Source organism: Lissotriton helveticus, chromosome 6 (genome assembly GCF_964261635.1).
Source record: "Lissotriton helveticus chromosome 6, aLisHel1.1, whole genome shotgun sequence".
NCBI classification, from domain to species: Eukaryota; Metazoa; Chordata; class Amphibia; order Caudata; family Salamandridae; genus Lissotriton; species Lissotriton helveticus.
Window position 1 is genome coordinate 1,359,104,051 of NC_136067.1, and position 21,886 is coordinate 1,359,125,936.

Sequence of the window (21,886 nt, forward strand, 5' to 3'; positions counted from 1 at the left end):
ATTCCCAGGACTCGATCTTAGCACCATCTTTTGCTGCTCTCCCAGGGGTTGGCCATATCCCAATATCCGAGGATATGGCTCCTATGGTGGACAAAGCATCCCCTGAGATTCTCCCGCTATCTGTAAGGTTATCATTGTCCCCCTCTATTTTCCAAAACGAGGCCGCTGACGATTTTCATTCCCAGGTGGCGGCTTCTAACGATAATGGGTGCTGCGATACGTCATTAAATTCCAACTCTGCTTCTGACTCGCAGCTAAGTATAAGTGGCAATGGACCACGTGTAACAACCAGAGGGCAGTTGGCCAGGCGCAACTCTAAATACGCTATTAAGGAATGTCCAACTGTAAAAAGCTGTAAGGGGAATGTAGGTGGCACTAAACAAAAGAAATTGACTGCTAAACACAATACAAGAAAGGGGAAGAATACTAATAGTGACCCAGTTGATATCGTAACTACCCAAACAAATAGCAGAGGCCCATCACCTGATGCATGCTTTTGGGAAAGGATGGAGACTCTTTTAGAAAAATCCTATAATATTCCAGTAAGCAGTGGATTAGCCAGTGATAATATTGCCCCGTCACTCCATACCATCCCAAACATAGTGTGCTCTCCAAACCCTGTAAAAGAAACCTCTCTCATTGCTCACATTGAGCAAATTGGGAGGTCTCTCGTACTCGCGGTACTTGAGAGGGTAAAAGTCCTAGCAGAAAGACTCGATCGCTTTGAACAAGGGACCCTTGATAACTTCTTTTCTGTAAAGGCTTTAATTAAGTTACACTCTACAAATAGCCTTGATACAGTTGCACAGAAGCAAACTCCATCGGTTGATCCCTTACAAACGGGTAAACATGCTTCTCCAAATCAACAAGGCGTCCCAGGGCCCTCAAGTGGAACTAATCACTTAGTGACAGATGTTACAACTAATAAGACCAGTAAACCATTAAACAAAACATCGACTAAAGGGGATAAGAGAACTTGTGACAGTGTATCCATACAGAGCCAGAAAGGTGAACACATTCGTAGCAATGTAGTGAGGCAGAGAAAAGACCTATCTTTAAAGCCTGATTCGGTTGATAGCACTGAAACTAGTCTTCCTCATATTAATTTGCCTCCAGCTTGTTTGCCCTATGTAGTTGTTCTGGCGGGAGTCCCACAGCTAATGCCGGGTAAATCAGAATCATATACCGAACTTAAAAATAAAACTACATTCTGGTTGAATAACAACAGGCCTCTCTCGAGGCATTTTGATGGCCAGGTCCTTTTTGTTAGAAGAGTTAGCTGGTTGGGAAGCAGGACTAAGAATATCCCAGGTGACTGCATCCTAGTTAACTTTAGGGACGTGCGAGTTGCAAGGACCATTTGCAACCAGCAGAACGGGCATGATTATTCTGGGATACTTTTACTCAAGGCCAGCATGTTGGCACCAGGGACAGAGCAATGGAAACCAATATTGGGAAGGGTTCGCGGGCGATTGCCATGCTTATCATAATTCTGTTTTCCATAGAGGTCCTGATTATTATGAAACCAATATTGGTTATTGACATGGCAACCATCCGCTTACTAATATCTTGCTTGCCCCTGTTGACAACAAAAGGCCATTTGGGTGCAGGTCTCCAACTATACTCTTCGGTATTTCTCCTGCCTCCCCTTATTTAACACCCCAGGAAGTTATACACCCGGGGGAAAGGCACGGGTTGGTATCCCAAGTTGAGAAGGTCAACTGTTGGAGCACCGACGTGGAGGATCCAGTTAAAAATCCTAAGTCTGGGCTCGGTTTGTACAATGGCCAGGATATAAATGTTGTTTTCTTAAATGGCACCTGCATGACCCCAGCAGCTCTACCTATTGACCAGAGTAATGCTTCTTCGCTGCATGTTCTTTTGCCTTCGTGCCTGCCTATTGAGAATGCAGGGGAGCAATCGATCCTATCTAGTGTACAACCAAATTGTTCCCAGGATCAAGTAGTGGTAAACAGTCCGATGATGAAGATCGTTAGTTGGAATATAGCAGGTATTGCCAGAAAGCTAGACCTCCCAGATTGGAATACTCTGGTAGAGTCATATCAGATTTGTATTGTTCAGGAGACCTGAAGCCTGGAACCTAATCATAGAGTGGGCTACACTACATATTTCTTACCCTCAGTACTCCCAACATCCGGGAGGGGTCGACCCTTGGGTGGGCTTCTTATTTGGGTGAGCATTTGTTTGGGTTGTAGTATTACACAAAAGCAATGCAATTCGCTAGATATCCTTAGGATTTCACAAAGGGCCCAAGTAGGGGGAGAACTCTCGACATATTTAATATATATGCATGGGGTACTAAAGGTGGTTCCATGTCTCCTACAGTAGCATTGCTAGAAGGAGCGCTCCGAGATAGTCGTGATGGCACGCAAGTACTGATCGCGGGGGACTTTAATTGTACATTTGAGCCCCTTGCGACAGAGGACATCCTAGACCTTACTGAGGATGATACAAGGAGGGGTATACCCATGTTAGCAATCCAACCAATAAAAAGATGGTCACAAAGGGCGATCCAGCTGAATGCGCTGACTTTGGAGTTTGGCCTAAGAGCAACAAATGGCAGAACTGTTTCAGACCCTTTAGGTGCTCACACGTATAATAGGGCCAACCACACGTCGAGGATCGATTATATTCTCCTTGACATAACGCTTTGGCAATCTGTCCAGGATATGATAATAATACCCACTGTAGACAGTGACCACAATTTGCTTTCTTTAAGTTTAAAACATTTGTGGCCAAGCCAAAATGGCGCAGTGGTTCCAAGTAAGGTAAAGTCCACTTTAAAAATTGTGGAAGGCGCCTTAAGTGGTGCAAAGTCGCCCTGGTTGAGGAGAACGTTCAGATCAAAGGAACCTTATTGGTAGCCTCACAAAGCGAGCTAGATATGACCCTTTTAGAACACTCTGACCCTTCTAGAGCAACTGTGATATTTCAGGATACCACCAAGTCGGTAGGAAACTTATTCCTGATACCAACACGAGGGGCCATGGAAAAAGGTCACCAGAGGCTTAAGGGCAAGCAGGGGTGGGTGGTATACACCTAAATGCAGGCAAATGAAGTCTGCTTTAATCAAGGCAGTTAAGGTGAAATCACAATCTCTCATTCAGCACGCCAGGAAAGAGTATAAATTAGTGACAGCAAATGCTAAAAAGGAGTGGGAGGACCTGTATTGACAAAAACTAAAAGAGGCAAGCTCTGGGAGGGATGCGTGTCGCTTTTGGAGCACTATAAGAGCTAGGAATAGGCCTGTTGGCGACCTTATCACATGTAATATTACCGGTCAGGCATGGTTCGACCACTTTTCTAAATTGTACACCTGCAAGCAAGGAGCTGCTAGTAATCCTGCTTCATGCAGTCCCCATATAACCTTAGGAGAAAACACATTGTCCCCGTTTACAATTAAGGAAGTCCAATATGCGATTAGCTGTATTGTGCCCCAAAAGGCAGCTGGCCCGGATGGCATTCCCGGGGATCTGCTTCGTTTCGATTTGTCGAAATGGGGGAAGGTGCCGCCATCCCCGAATCGTGGAAGGGGGCTGAGGTCGTCCCTATTTTTAAGAAGGGGCATAGGGACGACCTCTCTAATTACCGCCCAATAAGCCTAATAGATTCCACACAGAAGGTTGTCGGGAAGGTGGTTCTTGAGAGAATCCTACAATGGGCTAAAGATAACAAGATTCTCTCTGATTATCAAGCGGGTTTCAGGGCTGGTACCGGGACAATAGAGCAGGCTTTTAGATTATTGTTAATTTATTGGAAAGTGGTCGTCATAGGCAAAGGCAGTCTTTATTTGGCGTTCATTGATCTAAAGACTGCTTTTGACCTCGTGCCTAGAGAACGCCTTTGGGGAGTGTTGTCCGATATGGGGATCCCTTCCAATATTTTAACCATTCTAGTGAAGCTTCGTGAAGGAAACTTTGCGCAAGTGAGGTGGGGCACCGAGGGCCAGAAAACCAATAGAATTTCGGTGGAGAGAGGGGTCCGCCAGGGATGTATTCTCGCTCCCACATTTTTTTCACTATATGGGAATGGTGTGGTTGAGCACCTGCTAGAGAAACCATCAGATGCCCCATCCCTGGCGGGGGAGCGAATTCCCACCCTCTTATTGGCCGATGATACGCTTATAATATCTAAGAGCCCAGCGGGCCTCCAAAGCCTCCTAGATAACTTTCAGGCTTTCTGTATTCAACGAGGCCTAGTAATAAATACAGATAAGACAAAGTACTTGGTGCTGAACCCCCCGAAAAAACTCGGGCGACCTCCGGTATTAAATCATGTATCCCTGGAAAGGGTTACTGTATTTGATTACTTAGGTATTCGTATCTCTGATACCATGCAGTGGACCCCACATCTTTGTAAAATGTTGTTAAGCCATAAGAGGGTTACAGGGGTGCTCCTTAAGGAACAGCGCTCCTCTTCAATCAGACCGATTGCTCCCGTCATTGACATTTATAAAGCGAAGGGAGTCAGTTCTGCCCTTTATGGGGCAGAGTTGTGGGGCACTTCCAATATAGACCAATTGACGAGGTCCGAAAATAAATTCTTAAGGGACCTCATGTCACTCCCGCAGAGTACCCCAATGATACCCTTGTTGCTTGACCTAGGATGTCATTCTATCAATGATCTGGCAAGAGTCCGATCGTTGCTCTTATGGGCCCGGCTGTGGCGAGTACTAGAACTTGCCAAGTATGCGAAGGGGTTAGCCGAAGTAATGGCAATGGCATAAAATAAAATGGCTAAAAGATGTAAAATCTCTACTTGGCGAGTTAGGCCTTAAAGAACCCTGGGATAGTAGGTCCTCCCCTCCGAAGGCAACTCTAAAGACCCTTTATTGGAAATCGGTCGCCTCTAGAACTAATACTGACTCAACTCTTGGCAGATTAACGGAAGATTTCCTAAGATATAAGGATGTTCCATTTCGGGAACCATACCTAGACATTGTCTGGAAATCTGTTGATAGGGCTTTGTACTTTAGATTCAGGGTCGGGGCTCTTCTAGTGCGCGCCTTAACTGCTCGCTGGAAACCCCCGTCCCAAACAACACCTTTCTGCCCCATCTGCCAAACCAGAATGGAATCTGTGGCCCACATCTTATTTGCCTGCCCGGCATATGTGCAGCCGAGGAAAAGGAGGCTCAAACCTATATGTCGGTTGTTGGGCACTAGGCAATCCAATGAGGCACTCCGTATTTTAATGTCAGACACACGGACATTGTACGTCTGTGGTCTTTCAAAGTTTTTATCATGGGCATGGTCCATTAGAGCAAAAAGGCTTATAAAAAGTGTTTAATTTGTATCTTAAAGAACATGGTCAAATCACGATTTTTAATTCTAATTGTGGTCTTATCTTTTATTGTTTTTAAATTTTAAATTTGGTGTAAATGGATTATCAAATTTTCTTCTTATGTGTAAATGTGTTTTATAAAATGTGATGCTTTTATGATATGTTTTTTATCGAAACAAAGCCTTATACTACATAAGGCCACACAGCCATGCTGTTGGTAAGTGGCTGTACCAAACCGAAGGACCCAATGACAACCTGATGGCACAAAGGCGATCGTTTCACAAATTCTGTGGTAATGGAGTTTGAACCCTCAGTCGTGTGTGTCCCTGTAATGAATATAGCCTCACACTTATCCTGCTGTTCAATCCCACTTCATTGTATCGGAGCCGTATCTGATGATGTCCTGTGTTGCAGCTTGAAACTCTGCTGTTAGACATCTATCACAAGTTTGAATGTGCCTGGTTGAGCCTTCCTCCGGCCTGGTAGGGTTCAGCTCGACATTACTCTTCCTAAGTATAAATGCAGATGTATATAACATACATTACCATCTACAAACAGATCTGTCAACACAGAAACTGCAGGTATCTATGGGCTTACAGGGCAATTACATTGCAAATGTAAGTTGTTCACATTTGAAAAATTAGTTAATAGGTGGGAAAATACTTTTCAATGCATTTTATGAGGCTGATGGCTGACCATCCTGAGTATTGGGAGCTCTCGGTAGAAGTAGTACAGATAGGAACCTCAACTCCGCTCTTGCAAAAATGTTTACACCAGCGCCACTTTACAAGTGGCCCTAAGTAAAATCGCGCCATGTGAGCCTGGTTGGGGCATGTTATGCTCTTAAAGTAGTATTAGAATCTGCAGTAAACGTGAGAAATGCCAAAGTAGCAGAGTGGGCAGTCTGTCTGTGCCTACAAAGGTTCAAAGTTGAGGGAATTGATGAACATTCCAACGACTTTTCCCACCCTAACCGAAAACCTGGCTCGAGCTGTAAAAATGTTGGAATAAGTGTGTTTATAGTTGGACAGTATTTGAAATACCCTCACATTTCAGGTTACTTGGAAGAACTGTGCTTCTCCCAGATGGAAATGTTCTGATTGGTTCTGATCTGGACACACCTACACGTTTACTGCACTTCTCTAAAAGTCAAACTGTGCCCCTTGGCTGATTGAACTAGCTTCAATGCTTGTTTGCAAGTGCCCTTTCACAATTCTCTTGGGTTTGATTATTTCAAATGGAGATTTTCCAATGGGAGTCTTTTTTTGGTGCCTCTGGGATACATTTAACAGAAAGGGCATTTGAGGGGATGGGTAGCTAACCTCCTCACTTTAACTTAAGAGATCTCGGAGGTGGACTGGAAGGTAGAGGTACAAAAAGGGAACGACTTCCATTTAGAATTAATCTTGAACCAAATATCATGAAGTGCCAACTTGTTTAAATTCAATGTTGTAATTTGGATGTATCCATATTATCATAACATATATTTTAAAGGAGTTAGGTTATAACCTCCGAATAAATGAACACAAAATGTTGCTCATAATTGTTAAAAGTTTTGTTTCTGTGAATGTGGTGATGTAAGGTCCTCTGCATAGGCCTGAAAAGCTAGTTTGCCGGGATACCTACTGTGGAAAATCAAGCAACAGTTAATTATGACCGGTTAAATTATTTTGTTTTTCTTTTGTATTATTTCTGTTTGATCTATCTGCTGTTTTTGTCTTCCCAGAACACCAATGATAGCAGGCGGCCTGTTTGTGATGGACCAATCGTATTTTGAAGAACTGGGAAAATATGACATGATGATGGATGTGTGGGGAGGTGAGAATTTAGGTAGGTATACTGTGCATCAAGTGTAGTTACATTGCTTTTTAAACATTTGTAATAAGCGCACTTGTTGGAATATGATGAATGCAGCTGACTGCCTACTTGCAGCTTAATATATTAACAAACGCCTCCCTTTTGGTTGGAAGTCGATACTGTGTGCCGAGGATGTATGACGTTACCATGCATCCTTTTACTACGCCTACCTTTACCACGCAATTTTTACAACGCAGGATCCATTACAACGAAGTACTATTACAACGCATTTTTTTACATCGCATATACCTTTACAACGCATCCCATTACAACGTAAGTATTGGTAAGTATATAATATATTTTTAAAAATGTAATTAATTAAAAATAATATAATTTATTTTATTTTAATTTTAATTGTAATTAATTTTTACCCTGTACCCCTTAATTAAAATTAATAACATTTATTTTAATTTAATTTTAATTTTAATTTATTTTTACCCTGTACCCCAAAACCCAAACCTAGCCCTGAACCCTAAAAATACCCCTTTACCCAAAAACCCAAACCTAGCCCTGAACCCTAAAAATACCCCTTTACCCAAAAACCCAAACCTAGCCCTGAACCCTAAAAATACCCCTTTACCCAAAAACCCAAACCTAGCCCTGAACCCTAAAAATACCCCTTTACCCAAAAACCCAAACCTAGCCCTGAACCCTAAAAATACCCTTTTACCCAAAAACCCAAACCTAACCCTGAACCCTAAAAATACCCCTTTACCCAAAAACCCAAACCTAGGCCTGAACCCTAAAAATACCCCTTTACCCAAAAACCCAAACCTAGTCCTGAACCCTAAAAATACCCCTTTACCCAAAAACCCAAACCTAGCCCTGAACCCTAAAAATACCCCTTTACCCAAAAACCCAAACCTAGCCCTTAAAACTTAAAATATCCCTGTACCCAAAAAATGCGTTGTAAAGTACATGCGTTGTAAAAGTACTTGCGTTGTAATAGTATCCGTTGTAAAAGTATGCGTTGTAAAAGTTTTTGCGTTGTAAAAAATCCGTGTTAATGGTATTGCGTTGTAAAAAATGCGTGGTAAAGGTTACATACCGTGTGCCGAGCACCAAAGGCAAATCTAGTATGAGTAGGAAGAGTTAACAACGTTGCAGTGTTTCCAGGTGCCGGATATCCAGCTTTAAATAGTTCACACAAATTTCTTTAAGACCGAGTCAAGGAAGTTTTTGACATTTAACACAGACACCTGTGCCAACTCACCTCTTTCTCTGACCCATCCATTAACTGTGATCTGCCTAGCATGAAATAACATAATATCATGGCATCTTACCTCTGTTATCAATGAGCCCGGTTTTCCAATCATACTAGTCGCTGACTTTTACTTTCAAGGTCTGATTGATGACAGCTGACAAAATCACACCAATAAAAAGTGCTTTCCTCAACAAGATTATCACTTCTATTCCCCAAACCATTCTATATACCTGTTGTAACTTGAGAGCCAGTATCAGATCACAGGGCTTCCAAAAACGTGTACCATAGTACCTTAGGTAGGGTGTAAGAATGTGGGGACAAAGCTGGGAAACTCATTGCTTGGCTGGACAAGAAGTAAAGGGCCAACCACCTTGTGCCTGAGCTCACGACCGACTCGTGTGCAAAGATCACAGACCCAGTTTACATTGCCAATGAGTTTGCCGCGCACTACAACACTGTATATCAGACACAGTCATCCCTACTTGAGGCGGACTCTGACCTCCTCAGAGACATCAAACTTCCGGTCCTCTCTGAAGATGACCGGAGCTACTTGGATAGCGACATAACCAATGACGAGATCGCACAGGCTATCAGGACTCTCAAGCCGGGTAAAGCGATGGGGCCTAATGGATTGCCCATTGAGCTCTATAAATTGCGTCCAGACAAACTGGCCCCACACCTGCGGGCCATGTTCGAGGAGAGTAGGAAAACGGGGGAGCTACCACCTGACCACCAGCTGGCTTCGATAGTGGTCATCCCCAAGGAAGGAAAACCGAGAGACAGATGTGCCTCTTATCGACCCATTTCCCTGATTAATGCAGAACCAAAAATACTCGCCAAACTTCTGGGCACCCGCCTATCGTGAGTGATTGGTGCCCTAGTACACCCAGATCAATCAGGCTTTATGCTCCATCGCAACACTGCTCTAAATCTGAGACGAGTTCATGGGGTGATAGAGCGGGCCAAAACGGTTCACGAAGATGCTGTAATCCTGTCTTTGGATGCCTTCATGGCATTTGATACTATTGAATGGTCCTTCCTCTTTGCAGTACTTTTCAAATTGGGATTTGGCCCGCACTTTATATCATGGGTCAGACTTCTCTATTCTGCTCCTCTTGCGCAGGTGGTGGTCAACAACAAACTGTCCGAGCCCTTTGCTCTCAGTCGAGGTACTAGGCAGGGGTGCCCGCTGTCACCCCTGCTCTTCGCCCTGTCCTTGGCTGCCTGGCCATACGTGGTCTGCAGTGGTCGGCAGAATGGAAGGACCGCATCTCGCTCTACGCAGATGACATTCTCCTCTACTTGGCCTCCCCCTAAGAAGTCCCTCAGATGTGTTTTGGACATCTTCACATCCTGCGGTAGATTCTCGGGCTACTCTATCAACTGGAAGAAATCTCTCCCTTACATCCTGTCTGGTGGGACTCCATCTCTCCCCAGGGATTGTCCGATACAGGTGGTGTCTGATGGTTTCCGATACTTGTGGATTTTTGTCACAGCTGACCCCAGGCTCTGCTATGAGAGAAATTTGCTCCCGCCCCTACAGCGCCTGCGACGTGATGTTGCCAACTGGAGGGTGCTCCCTCTCGCTGCTCGGATGAGTCGCTCTCTTTAAGATGATGTTCCTGCCCGCTTCCTTTATGCCCTAAGGAACTATCCCGTCCCAGTTCCAGCGCAATATTTGAAAGAGATCGAAGATCTACAGAGACAGTTGCTATGGGATGGGAGACCAGGAATAGCGCTTTGCAAACTAACCCTCAATTCGTATGACGTCGGCATTAGCCTCCCTGACATAAAGAAATATTACTGGGCAGCTCATCTTGCTGCCATCAGGGTATGTACCGGGCTCCGAGAGACCCGGGATATGCCATGGGCAGATGGCTGCAGCCAGGCGGGACGTACAACAGAGCCCTCTATGCTAATCCTAAGAAACTTCTCCTGACTGGGCCCACCTCCCACTCGGGCCAAGTATGGCATGCAGTCAACAAAAGTTTAGGGTGGGACCGTAGGCTGACGCTTGCAACCCCCCTGTGGGATTCAGATCAACTGGGTAGTCTCCACTTCTCCAAAGGGTTCGATAAGTGGGACCTCATTGGTATCTCTTGGGTGGGCGACCTCTGGGTGAAGGGTAACATGCTTAGTTTTAGTCCACTGAAACAGTACAAACTCTCAGACTCTGAATTCTTTTGCTACCTACAGATCCAACATGCACTAACCACCGCCATTAATAGGGACTCCCGACTCATTAACCTACAAAAAACTTGTCAACAGCACACCAGATCCCCTGGTTAAATTGCGTGAGTCGTGGGAGACGGATGGCATCTTACTAGACAACGAGAATGGAGAGAAGTGGTGTTCTCCCCCAGGGAGGTTGCGATCTCTTCACGTCTTCGTCTGATACAATTGAAAATTCTCCACGGGATCACTGGACCACAGCTGGTCTGTATGGGGCGTGAGGAAAACAGAGGCTAAGAGATGTTTACTCAATGTGTGGGAGCCCACTGACTTGGTAGGGGCGGAAAGGTTGTGGGTCACACTGGGTGCCGCCGTTGCTAAAAGAGACATAGCTCAATCATGGGGAGGGCTAACACGCCCTACTGTTACAGCGTGGAAGCCAAATCTTGATTGGTACATGTTTCGAGAAAAAACTGTCTATGTGGCAAGAGGATTCCCCCAAAAATGGTCCAGAGTTTGGGCCAAGTGGAACGCATACAGGGGAGATATCGGTGTTGCACCTACTGCCCTCCCTGACAACGAATCCTTCTCTCCCTGAGTAATCATTCTGAAATAGGTGCTGTTTCCCGCAATCGCTTTGTATCCTAAATGAAATGTCATATTCAATCATACCTTATTTCCCATTACATGTGAATTGCCGATTGTGTGTTTCTGTTAATAAAATCAATAAAAAGATATTTTAAAAAAAAGAAATCAGGAACGTTTCATAAGAGTGCGGTGCGATTGAAGATTTTAATCTTTTACATAATTTTTGTTGTAGGGATTTATTCATGGTACGAAGTACCACTAGTGAGAAACTAGATACCAGTGCGTTTTTCATTAGAAAAGCATTTGCAAAGTAATTCTTCTGAAAGCTGAAAAGTAAACTTTTTAAAGAAGAAAAATAACTGGCAGGTAGATTATTGTGTAAGTGATACATAAAACCAAAACCCCGTGACAATGTTTAATTAACCACATTTTAGAGACTTTTTTTTTTTATAATAACTAAAACATTTTTGGGGGCCTGTCGTTGCTTTTATTAGCCAAGAACCCATTGTCTATCGACAACTACACGAGCACCTTTATTCAGTGGCCGCTCCATAAAATAGTTTTCTCACTGCCAGAAACATTTCTGACTGTAGGCAGTAGCGACCACAGGTACACTTGTTATGTGCACTGTTTCGTTTCGAAGTGCCTCTCTGGTTTTAAAATGAATGCATGCAGTGTAGTGTTCTCTATGCTTTCATGCTCTGCTTGTTCTTGCAAGGACTCGTCTCCTTGGAGGGTGTACTTTCTACCAAGAAGGTAACCGTAAACCTTGGAGACGGTTGCTCATGACCTCAGCTTTGTGATGCAGACATACGTCTAAGTAATTAAAGTGTCTTTGGCCTGTTCCATAAGAGGGGGTGTGCACCCTGCATCAAGACATACGATTACTGCACCGTCATTCGGTATTGTGTGATAATGAATGGAGGCAGTGTTTAGACTGTAGCATCAGTGGGGTGGAGAAAGCCCTACTGATGGGGTCTTTCATTCCTGAATCATAGTTCTTTGTTATTTTTAAAGTGCTTTGTCTGCAGCTTTGTAAAATGTGCATCATTGCCCTTCCAGAAGTCAGAGCAGGTAGGAAAATGAAGGACAAAACGCTGCCAGCTTAACATTATTTCCAACATACATACTCATTTGAACCATTCATCATTTGGTTACTGATGATGTTTATGAAATAATCTGAGTTGCCGACCAATCGGAGCAATAAAAAAAAATTCTGAGCCCTAAGGTATATCGATTTATTCCTACAACCAAATCACTACAACGATCTCTTTCAGGATCACACTAATTTTACTTTACCATTAAGCAATAGAAACCAGTACAAAGCTAACACTAAACGCATGTGAACTAACTATACCCAACCGATCAATGGGATTTTCAGAACTAAGAGTCCTTCTATCAATAAAGTACTGGTTTGCCATAATAATGGCAGAAGGAATTATACAAATGCTCATAACAAATTTTAATGCCACGGTGTCTTTTTGCAAACTTGATTATTCTGTATTTTTCTATATGTGCGTATTTATGTAGTTTTTTTTCAGTTTAATGATAACTTTATTCGGTTAAAATAACCATCAAAGTATACACAACCAAATAACAAGCATTGGCATAGCCAATAGGCCTTTGGGACCTTATAATTATTTAGTTATGCAGCACATTATCCTTGGTGCAACAACATCAACTGTTGCATGGCTAAACAATTCTAAGGTCCCAAAGGTGAGACCTATTGGCTATGCCAATGCTTGTTCAGGAAGATGTTGACGTGAGATTTGTCTTTAAAACTACCCCTTATGTCTGGAGAAATAAAAGTGTCAAAGTACTAAGCGTCATGGTTCTTTTTAACTTATTACACTGCCCAAGATGTTTGTAAGAACTTTATGCCACTCAAATCAAGGTGAAACATGTACCTCCGTTCAGTTAATTGGTCGCTTTGCCTACCAGTCTCGATTCTCAAGCTTGTAGAGATTTTAAAAAAATGCTTTTGTTGGTGAAAGTTGTGTAAAATCTGTATCACAGTGACCCAGCTCTCATAGAGTTATTGTCATTGCTATTTCAAAATATGGAAAAGTATCAGTGTTTTGAATGTCTTAAATAGCAACACAATCAAGTTCTCCCAGCCACGATGGTCTGGGGCAGCTGAGTGTGTATTACTGCTACATGACCTCACTTCAGGGTCCTCACTTTTAAACTGAACTGTTCATTTGCTCTCTATGCACCCTTGGTGATTGACAGGAGGTAGGCGATAGTCCGTTTTTTAACCACAACATGAGGGTGGAGGCTATGCTTCGTTAGGCCAAAGTAACACCAGGTGCTGTTTGCCTAATACTTCTAAGAAAGCTCAATCAAGGTACCATCTGAAGTGATGTTTGCTTTTCACACTTTAACTAGTGGTGTTTAAATATATGATATATTTGGTGGAACTTCTCTTGGGCGCACTCTTCCTTGCATTGCTGATAGCTTCCATTACTAATGAACTACAGGACTTGCTTTCTTGAGCAGTCTCTCTCTCTTACTGTTTTTTTCCCCAGGTGGTTCTTCTCTACACAGTGGTCTTCACAGGTCAACATTAAGTGACACTCAATCTTTTTTCTCCCATTGCTCTGTACTCTTTAGTGATTACCACTTTTGCGTCATCAGTTTATATTATGATGCTATTATTATGGTGCCTTGTGTCATCATTTATGTACAGTTCACAGCCTTGAAAAAGTTGTCTTCTACGAAATACATATTGGCTGTTGTGATCAATGCACAAGAAGTGTTTAACTTTACATCTTCATGAACGTAAGCTTCTGCCCAACTCAACAACGATGGTCTGATTGTTATCCTACTGTTGGTTCTGATCATATTCTTACATCCTGTGTACATGAATTTACTAAGCCTGTGCACTAAGGCTACATATTGTATATGCTTTCTAACTCAATATATTGATAATTCTGGTAAGTACTCCTAGGACTTCACTTGAAGGTGTGCTCTGAGTCCTTCATAAGTCTCAATTGAATGTGTGTTTTTTACTCAGTCTCTGTGCATCTAGTCTGTACCAATGGTGCTTTTTTTTGTAGCATCCTTTACCATACAAATTGAGCTACTGAGTAAAACTTGTACGGTTGTACTCAGCCTATATGTCTAGGATGTGCATTTAGTCTAACCACTGCTATCACGTGTAAAGTTGTAAAATGCAGAGACGACCTTGGTTGTACTGTTTAGAGGTCACTCTGCTAAGAAAGTAAAACCGAGATGGCCAGAGTTGTGGAAACAAGGACAGTTGCAGCCGTCATTCAGGTCTATTTTGGTCTCTTCTAATGAGGACTAAGACTTGAACTCATTAGTGGAGGGATGTCGCCTCATATAAATGGGGAATAGGTCCTTAGATCGAGAAGTGTGAGTCAAGAGCTGACCATGGTAACACTAGTGTGCCGAAGGCTGTGTGTATTATTTGTGATGTGCCATATTGTACTTTGTGTTTGTAGATAAATACTCTTTTTGACATAAAAGCAAGTATTTGTCTTGGACAATCATTTGTGGAGCGTTGCCGGGTGCATTTTGCGTTATGAGCTTGTGTTCACCCCACACCTACATCCTCCTTCAGAAGTCTTGGACTGCATGACTCGCATTACCATTGAGAGTCAAGTGCTGAAGGGGTACATGGCCCAGTTGGTCAGAGCCCATAGTATGCCTAGTCTCTGGACATCAAGAGTAAAATGCCTCAACAACCACAGTTGGTCCTAGTAGCTCTTGCTTGCCCCGTAGTCCTCTGGAAAGGGCTGTTACAACCCAACTCACTGAAACGTAACGTGCCGCAATTAACCCTTCAGAGCAACAAAGACTAAGCCCTCAAATTTGAAATGGCACTACCAATATCTCTGACTAATACTAGAAATTTCCTTCACCTGTCAGGGGCTTTGTTTTCCCCATATTTGGAGGACTTTATCCGAGTCCCAGGGATATAGCTATTGGTTGCTAACCAATGAAGCCTTTTGACTGTCATTTTGTGTGAACAGCTTAGTCTGTTTACATTTATTTTCATAAAATGATTAATTGCATAGCTTTTCCTCTGCAGTAATATGATATGCTTGAATGACTACATGTTTTTTGTGTGTAATCTGATGTATGGTACACTTGTATTTTATGAAGGCAGACTCCTACTCTTTAACAAATCGCTGCTAAAGGGATCACCAACTACTTGATTTCCACTGTGAAATAACCACAAGGCTGAAGTGTTAAAACCCTTGAAGCTCTTCTGTAATATAAGACGCCTAACTTAATGAAAAAACTCAACGTTTCCAACCAAAGGAAAATAGGTGTTTTTGTGTTTTCGTCCCGTGTGTTTTAGTGATTCGTGTGGGATGATATATTTTGTTTTCCTATAGGAGGGCAGCATGGATTGTAAAACTGTCTAGGACATATAATGATGTGACTTGGACAGGCTGAGCATGGGAAAAAGAATATATACTTTGAGTTCGGTTTTTTATCACCGCACCTCCCTGTTATTCCCCCACAGAAAGACTTTCCTTACTATACTTTCACTCATCGGATTGGGAAATTTAGAGCTCATCTCATGAGCCAAAATTGAGCTTGCTACACCAAGTTTAGTTTAACGCAGTTTTCATACTCACCCATGCATGTGGTTTCCTTACAGAAATTTCCTTCCGTGTCTGGCAATGTGGCGGAAGCCTCGAAATCATCCCGTGCAGCAGGGTCGGCCACGTCTTCCGCAAGCAGCATCCTTACACATTCCCAGGAGGCAGCGGGACAGTATTTGCTAGGTAAGCATCTCTTTTGGAAGTAATTAGCAGCTTAGAAAAAAGAACATGGCAGAACTTCCTGTGAATGCATTTTTTATAACTTTGCCTTCATTAGTGGCCATCGGACTACAATGCGGTACTGTTAAAATGAATACATTCGTTAAGATGAAGACTACCCTGATCTCCCTTGACCTGTGCATTTTGTATAGCAGGCAGAGAACGTTTTCTTAAAAAGGGCATCATTATTGAATGTCTGCTTTAGACCAGTATGTGTGCGTGTTTTTGCTTCCTTTTCAGGATCTGTGGAAAGATTTGGGAAGTTTTATAGCTGTGCCATTTTGCTAGAAATGTGACATTTGCGACCGTTTGTCATGTATCTTATTTAGCCCTAGCATTCTGCCTAAGATATATTTATCAGGTTTATTTTCCTGCGCACTGCCATTTGGCGTAGAAAAGCGCAGCAAAATGTAATCTTACATGGATTCAATTCTGCATACATGTTTCTGTTGGTCTGGGTTCGACTAGAGTTACAATGATCTCTCATTTGTAAAAATGATGTAATGCAAAAAAAAAAAAACTTGCATTGATAAACTAGGAAACTTTCCACCATTTCGAAGAGCAAAAATCAGGAACTTTAAAAACATTGTCAATGGCTAAAACTTTGCACATTGTTTTTATATACTGTCGAATAAGGGAAACGAGCATGTGGTGCAATCTAGTGCGCCTGGACATTGTTACTAAAATCTTAGGCCTACGCAAGCCTAATTTTCGTTGCTCAGGCTGGCATCAACATTAAGGCCTTCAGAATGTTCCTTTGTTAGCATTCCATTGGAGTTTGAAACCAGTTTTCACGTAATTCCCCTCTATGTTCACTTCTTGTGGCTCCTTATTAACTGCAGTAGATGCTGTGTGGTTTTATTTAATATTTTATTCCTCTTTAATCATGCTCTTCCTCCCTTCTTTCAATCGCGTTAGTGACTCCTGCTATTCAGCAGTTACACCAAGCGCTGCTCTGGAAAGGATTTTGTAGCTATGGGAAGAGGAGCTCTTGGTATTGCACACTCTTCCGATCATGTGCCACCGATGCATCTTTGAAAGTGGCTATGATGTCCCAGCCTAAACGTTCAATGCAAATACCTTTGTTAGATGAATGGCGTTTTTCACTTGTCAGACTGATTTTTAGTAACTACATTATTGGGTCTTGAATGAAAACTAGTCTTCCATAGCCACAAGGGAACATGTTGAGGGCTTTGAATCATGGTCAGTATGTAACAATAATACAGTGTGTGGAAGCAGCAGCACTAACTGGACAACTAAGACATGGGCAAAGTGGGCAATTGTCCAGAGACCCCACAGTCTGAAGAATTTGTTAACTATTTTTTCTATCTTTCTCTGTTTACCTTTAAAACTTTCTCTCCAGCTACCCCCAGCTCACTAGCCTCTTCCTTTGTTTACCTTTTCATCTCTTCTCCTGACTCTCCCTCTGTACCTGATTACATTCCTCTTACCTCTATTTACTTTTTAGTCGACTGTCTTCTAATTAACTTGTCATCTCAGCTGCCTCTATCTACCTTGCATTTCTTTCAAGTCAACGTTGCTACCTTTCTCTCCCGTCCCTACCTCTTTCTCTGTCACCCTGTTACTACTTCTGCATCTCTAACCCCTCTCTCTCTCTACCTCACCTTTCTCTCTTCACTCAACCACTTGCTTTCGAACTCAAGTCCCTGACTCTGTTCAATCATTTCATCTCTCTACCTCAGATCTTGATTTACCCATTCCCCTCTCCATCTCTCTGCCTCGCCTCCCTCTGTCTGTGTTTCGCCCCTGTCTACTTCACCTTTGTTTTTTTATTTTTCTCTACCTTATATCTTACTTGCTTCTCACTAGATTACCTCTATTTCACTACATAATTACTGTTTACCTTACAGTTCATTTGCTCACCTCTCATTTTTTCTATCTCTGTCCGGCTTAATTCACCTCTCTCACTTTTTTACTCGTTTCTTGCTGTCTTTCTCAGCCTTATTTTCAGTCCATCATTACCTCCTCAATTTCTCGATTTACTTCTTGCTTTCTCTCACTGAAACTCCATTACAAGTTTACAATTTCTTTAACTCCCTCTCAACCACTCTACACATCTCTTTACCTCCTTCTTTTCCATCGCACCACTGTCTACCTTATTCTCTACTTGTGTATGACCCTCATCTCTTTCTCTACCTCATTTTACATACACATCGGGCACCCCTGTGGTAGGTCCCGGGTAAGCCCTGGGTAGGGTGCAGTGTAGGTAAAAGGCAGGACATATACTAAGGTGTGTATTATGTCCTGACAGTGAAAAACACTCAATTTCGTTTTTCTCTGCTGAAAGGCCATCCTGCCCATAGGACAGAATGGGGGGGGCTGGGTGTTGTGTTTGTTAGCCTAGTCTCCTGTAGGTTTGTATTGGAGAGGTGAAGTTTAGTATGTATGAACTCAGTGTCATAACACATCTTTTTGTGAAGGTGGTTTTGACCTTGTGTGTTCAGAAACCACTCTTTTAGAAAGTAGCTGAGTTTTGTGCTTTAGGCATTTCTGTGTGTCTCTGCTGAAATGTGGATTGTTTGTCCGGATCTGAAAGGTGAGAGGAGCTGGGAGAGGTCTTGACCCAGGGAGGGGTTGAGATGGCACCAGGCTGCCCTGCATCTGGAGAGTAGGGGGAGGAGAAGCCCGGGAGGTGAAAAGGCCTGGGCTGGTGCTATAAACCAATTGACCCATCTCCTGCTGAGTGATTAAGGATCCAGACACCCAGTATCAAAGGGAGAGAGGTGACACTGGGAGGGAGACACCCAGAACTGATTTAGGGAGGGGTCAGGGACCCCTGAGCACAAATGAACTTCAAAGACATTAAGGGGTATAACTTTGAGAGCTGAAAGCCCTGAACCGGGCAATGAAACAGAAATGGATTGAGACTGAAAAGGCTTGGACCCATTCTGTAGTCAAGAGGAACCTCTGCTAAAGAAGGAGCAACTGAAGAGACTGCTGTGGAAGACCAATCCCTGCTTCGTGATCTTGGGCTGGTCTGCAGTTTGGTGTTCTAACCAAGAGAGAGGTTGTTGGGACTGTGCTTGGAGGCTCTGGGTCCCTCAGCTTGAAGAAGACTGTGCTTTGTGCTGTGTCTTGTAACCCCAAGGGCCAGAGGTGAGCTGGCTCCCTGTTTGGAAATACAGGAAAATAAAAGTTTCTGGAGAAGTCACAAGCAGCGCGGTGTGCGCGTGCTTTTGCAGCTTGAGACCCTCAGAAGTTGTGCCTTGTGATCGTGGGCATGCCAAGGCGTTGGTGAGGAGCGCCTAGTCGTTGTGTGCACGGGGAGACAAGGTGAGACTCGGACGCGCAGAGTGCATGTTGTGGTGCAGGCCAGGGCATTGTTGAGGAGCGCCTGGTTGTTGTGTGCACCAGAGAAGAGGCGAGTCTCAGATGAGCAGAGTGCATGTCGACGTGCAACCTGAGGTGCTGGTGAGGAGTGCCTGGGTCGTGTGTGCTCCGAATTCGAAGTAAGTCTCCACAGTGCTGAGGGCGGGTCTCGGTGTTTCCTGAGACCGGAGGAAGGAGGGCCAGGTCCTTGGGCCCTCAAAGTGAAACAAGCCCGGAGGGGCTGAGATGCCGGCCCAAGCTCGCCGCACCCATTGACGGAGTTCTGGATTAAGACCCAAGTCACTGAAGGAGGAGAGGAGAGTGGGGTCGCCGCCCCCCCACCCCCCCTCTCCAGGTAACGGGGATCACCACCTGGGGTGGGGTGTGGGCCCGGAGAGACACTCTTTCGGCCTCTTGCTTCAGTCAGCTGCGCGAGCCTGTTGCTTCGACTCGGATCTCAGCCTGTGCTGGCCCAAGGAGGGGCAGTACTGGGGCCAGAGTGGGAAGCAGTACTTTTGTGTCATCATTGATCCATATTGGAGGCACTGTTAACGGAGCATCTAAAGTGTTGTATTACACTTTGCATTATTGCTGCTAACGAACTATCGAACTGTCGTCTGACACCTGACCTCATTTGTGCCTGACAAACTACATGCTTGGGGCTCTACGCGCTGCGTTATTTTCCCCTTGCAGAGTACATGAAAGTAACGTGGTGCATTGCATTATTTCTTTATGGCACAGTATCTGATTATAACGTGGCACAGTGCATTATTTATTCCTTGCACAGTACATGATTGGAGCGTGATGCATTGCTTTGTTTCTTCCAGGTAAAGGGCATGCTGGTTGTGATGCGCATTGCGTTATTCCTTCTATTGCAAAGTGCATGAATGTGGCACTACGTATGGCATTGTTTCTCTGTTGCACAGTACGCAAGAGAATATTGTTACACATTGCAGTATTTCTTTTCTTTTGCAATGTGTGTGATTCTAGCAATACGACTTGCCTAACCTTTTGGAAACGGTTAGAAGTGAGCTTTACTGTTGGTTAGAAGCGGTGGTTGGGATTAGAACATACCAACCCACCGCAGGGAATACTACCCAATCTTATATGTTGAGTTTGTATCGTGTGGTCATATCGAATATCTTTTTATATAAAGATTATACTAATTTTAGAAAAACTCGTGTGGAGTCTATTTGTGGTGACATCATGGGGTTGCTGTGAGTGTGGTTGCACATATTGTACACTCGCGCCTTGGAGATAAGCCTGGCTGCTTGTGCCAAGCTACTAAGGGGGTGAGCAGGGCTATCTCAAACGGTATCCTTACTTAGCCTAACGTTGAAACGATTTGGTGGCGGCGGTGAGGGATAAGTACCCCCACTTCCAACAGTCCATCATTCGTCCTTTCTACTTCTGGCACAGGCACCTTCTCGATAGCCCCATTGGACAAAAGGGCTTGCACTTCCTGCTGCCAAATTGAAAGATGGTACTCTTGTCAGTCGTTGGGGAGACGGTGTTAGGTGCAGCAATGCAGAAACGAAGGGGAAGGCATAGCCCTCCCGAACAATTTGCAGGGTCCACACGTCTGATATTACGGCCTGCCAACCCTGCAAGAATAATCAGATCCTGCCTACACTAGGGGCATGGTAAGGGGTGTTGTAGGTGGGGCTAGAGAGAGGGTAGTGGGCTGGGTGGCCTTTGACAGAGGCCACATATGTGGTGGGCTGTGAAACTGTTGGGCACCATGCTGGAATTGTACTGGCTGGCAGCATTGGGCACCTGTTCTGAAACTCTTAAAGGAGCAGCACAGTTGATGCAGCTGACGAGCTGGGGCAGGTATGCCAAGGAGTATGCAATGGCCATGCTCTCTTTGAATCACTCTAGGCAAGTCCCATCGAACTGGATGTCCATGAGGGATGACTGTACATTGCCGGGTATCCCAGTGGGCTGCAGCTGGGCATGTGCCAAATGGCAACACTGCTGCTGATGGTCCGTCCACTGGACTGAGTTGAGGTCAGACACGCAACATCTCAGAGTCCGACAGTACCATGGGAAGCTCCTCGTCCGATGTTGATGGCTTCGGTACTGGCGTAGAAGTGCCAGGAACTGGCGTACACTGTGGCACTAGAAGTGTTATACCAGACTCGGAGGGTCCAACTGTCACCAAGTGCAAACCCGTGGGTGGTACTCCAGATGGAGAGCCTCTCGACTCCTGGGGCCCAAAGAAGCACGGTTTGAAACAATTCATTTAAGTAGGGCTATCATTACCTAGCACACTTAAATTCGATGTAGAAGTTGACGGAAGACCAACAAAATTGGGAGCAGAACTCCAGACCCATGTCAGAAGGTGAGGAATGAAAGAAACTGGCATCAACACTCAAGGGTGGCGCTTCGTGGTCGCTCTGCTCATCAACTCCACAGGATACAGAGCTGCACAGTGCCACTTCGTGGCATGAGGAAGCACAGCTTAAGAAAAGCTTCAGGCTCCAGTCTGGCACATGGGGAGTAGACGAAGGACAAGAAACTGCAGTTAGAAGTAAGCAAAGCATCATTTTTGCAGATATCTTTCTCCCGTCTCAGAGCCTGAGTCTTATAACCCTGAGGTTATGCAAATAGTAACAGTGTGTGAAGGGGTT

At 44.0% G+C, this 21,886-nt stretch overlaps 1 protein-coding gene across 1 annotated transcript in view; it reads left to right on the forward strand.

Annotated features, from left to right (window-relative positions):
* The window catches only part of GALNT2 (polypeptide N-acetylgalactosaminyltransferase 2), a 690,029-nt gene that overhangs the window by 512,028 nt on the left and 156,115 nt on the right, over positions 1 to 21,886 (forward strand). Inside the window, exons 10-11 of the mRNA XM_078649088.1 lie at positions 7,030 to 7,133; positions 15,761 to 15,887. Of these exons, the coding sequence (XP_078505214.1) occupies positions 7,030 to 7,133; positions 15,761 to 15,887 (231 nt within the window). The remainder of the gene's footprint in view (positions 1 to 7,029; positions 7,134 to 15,760; positions 15,888 to 21,886) is intronic.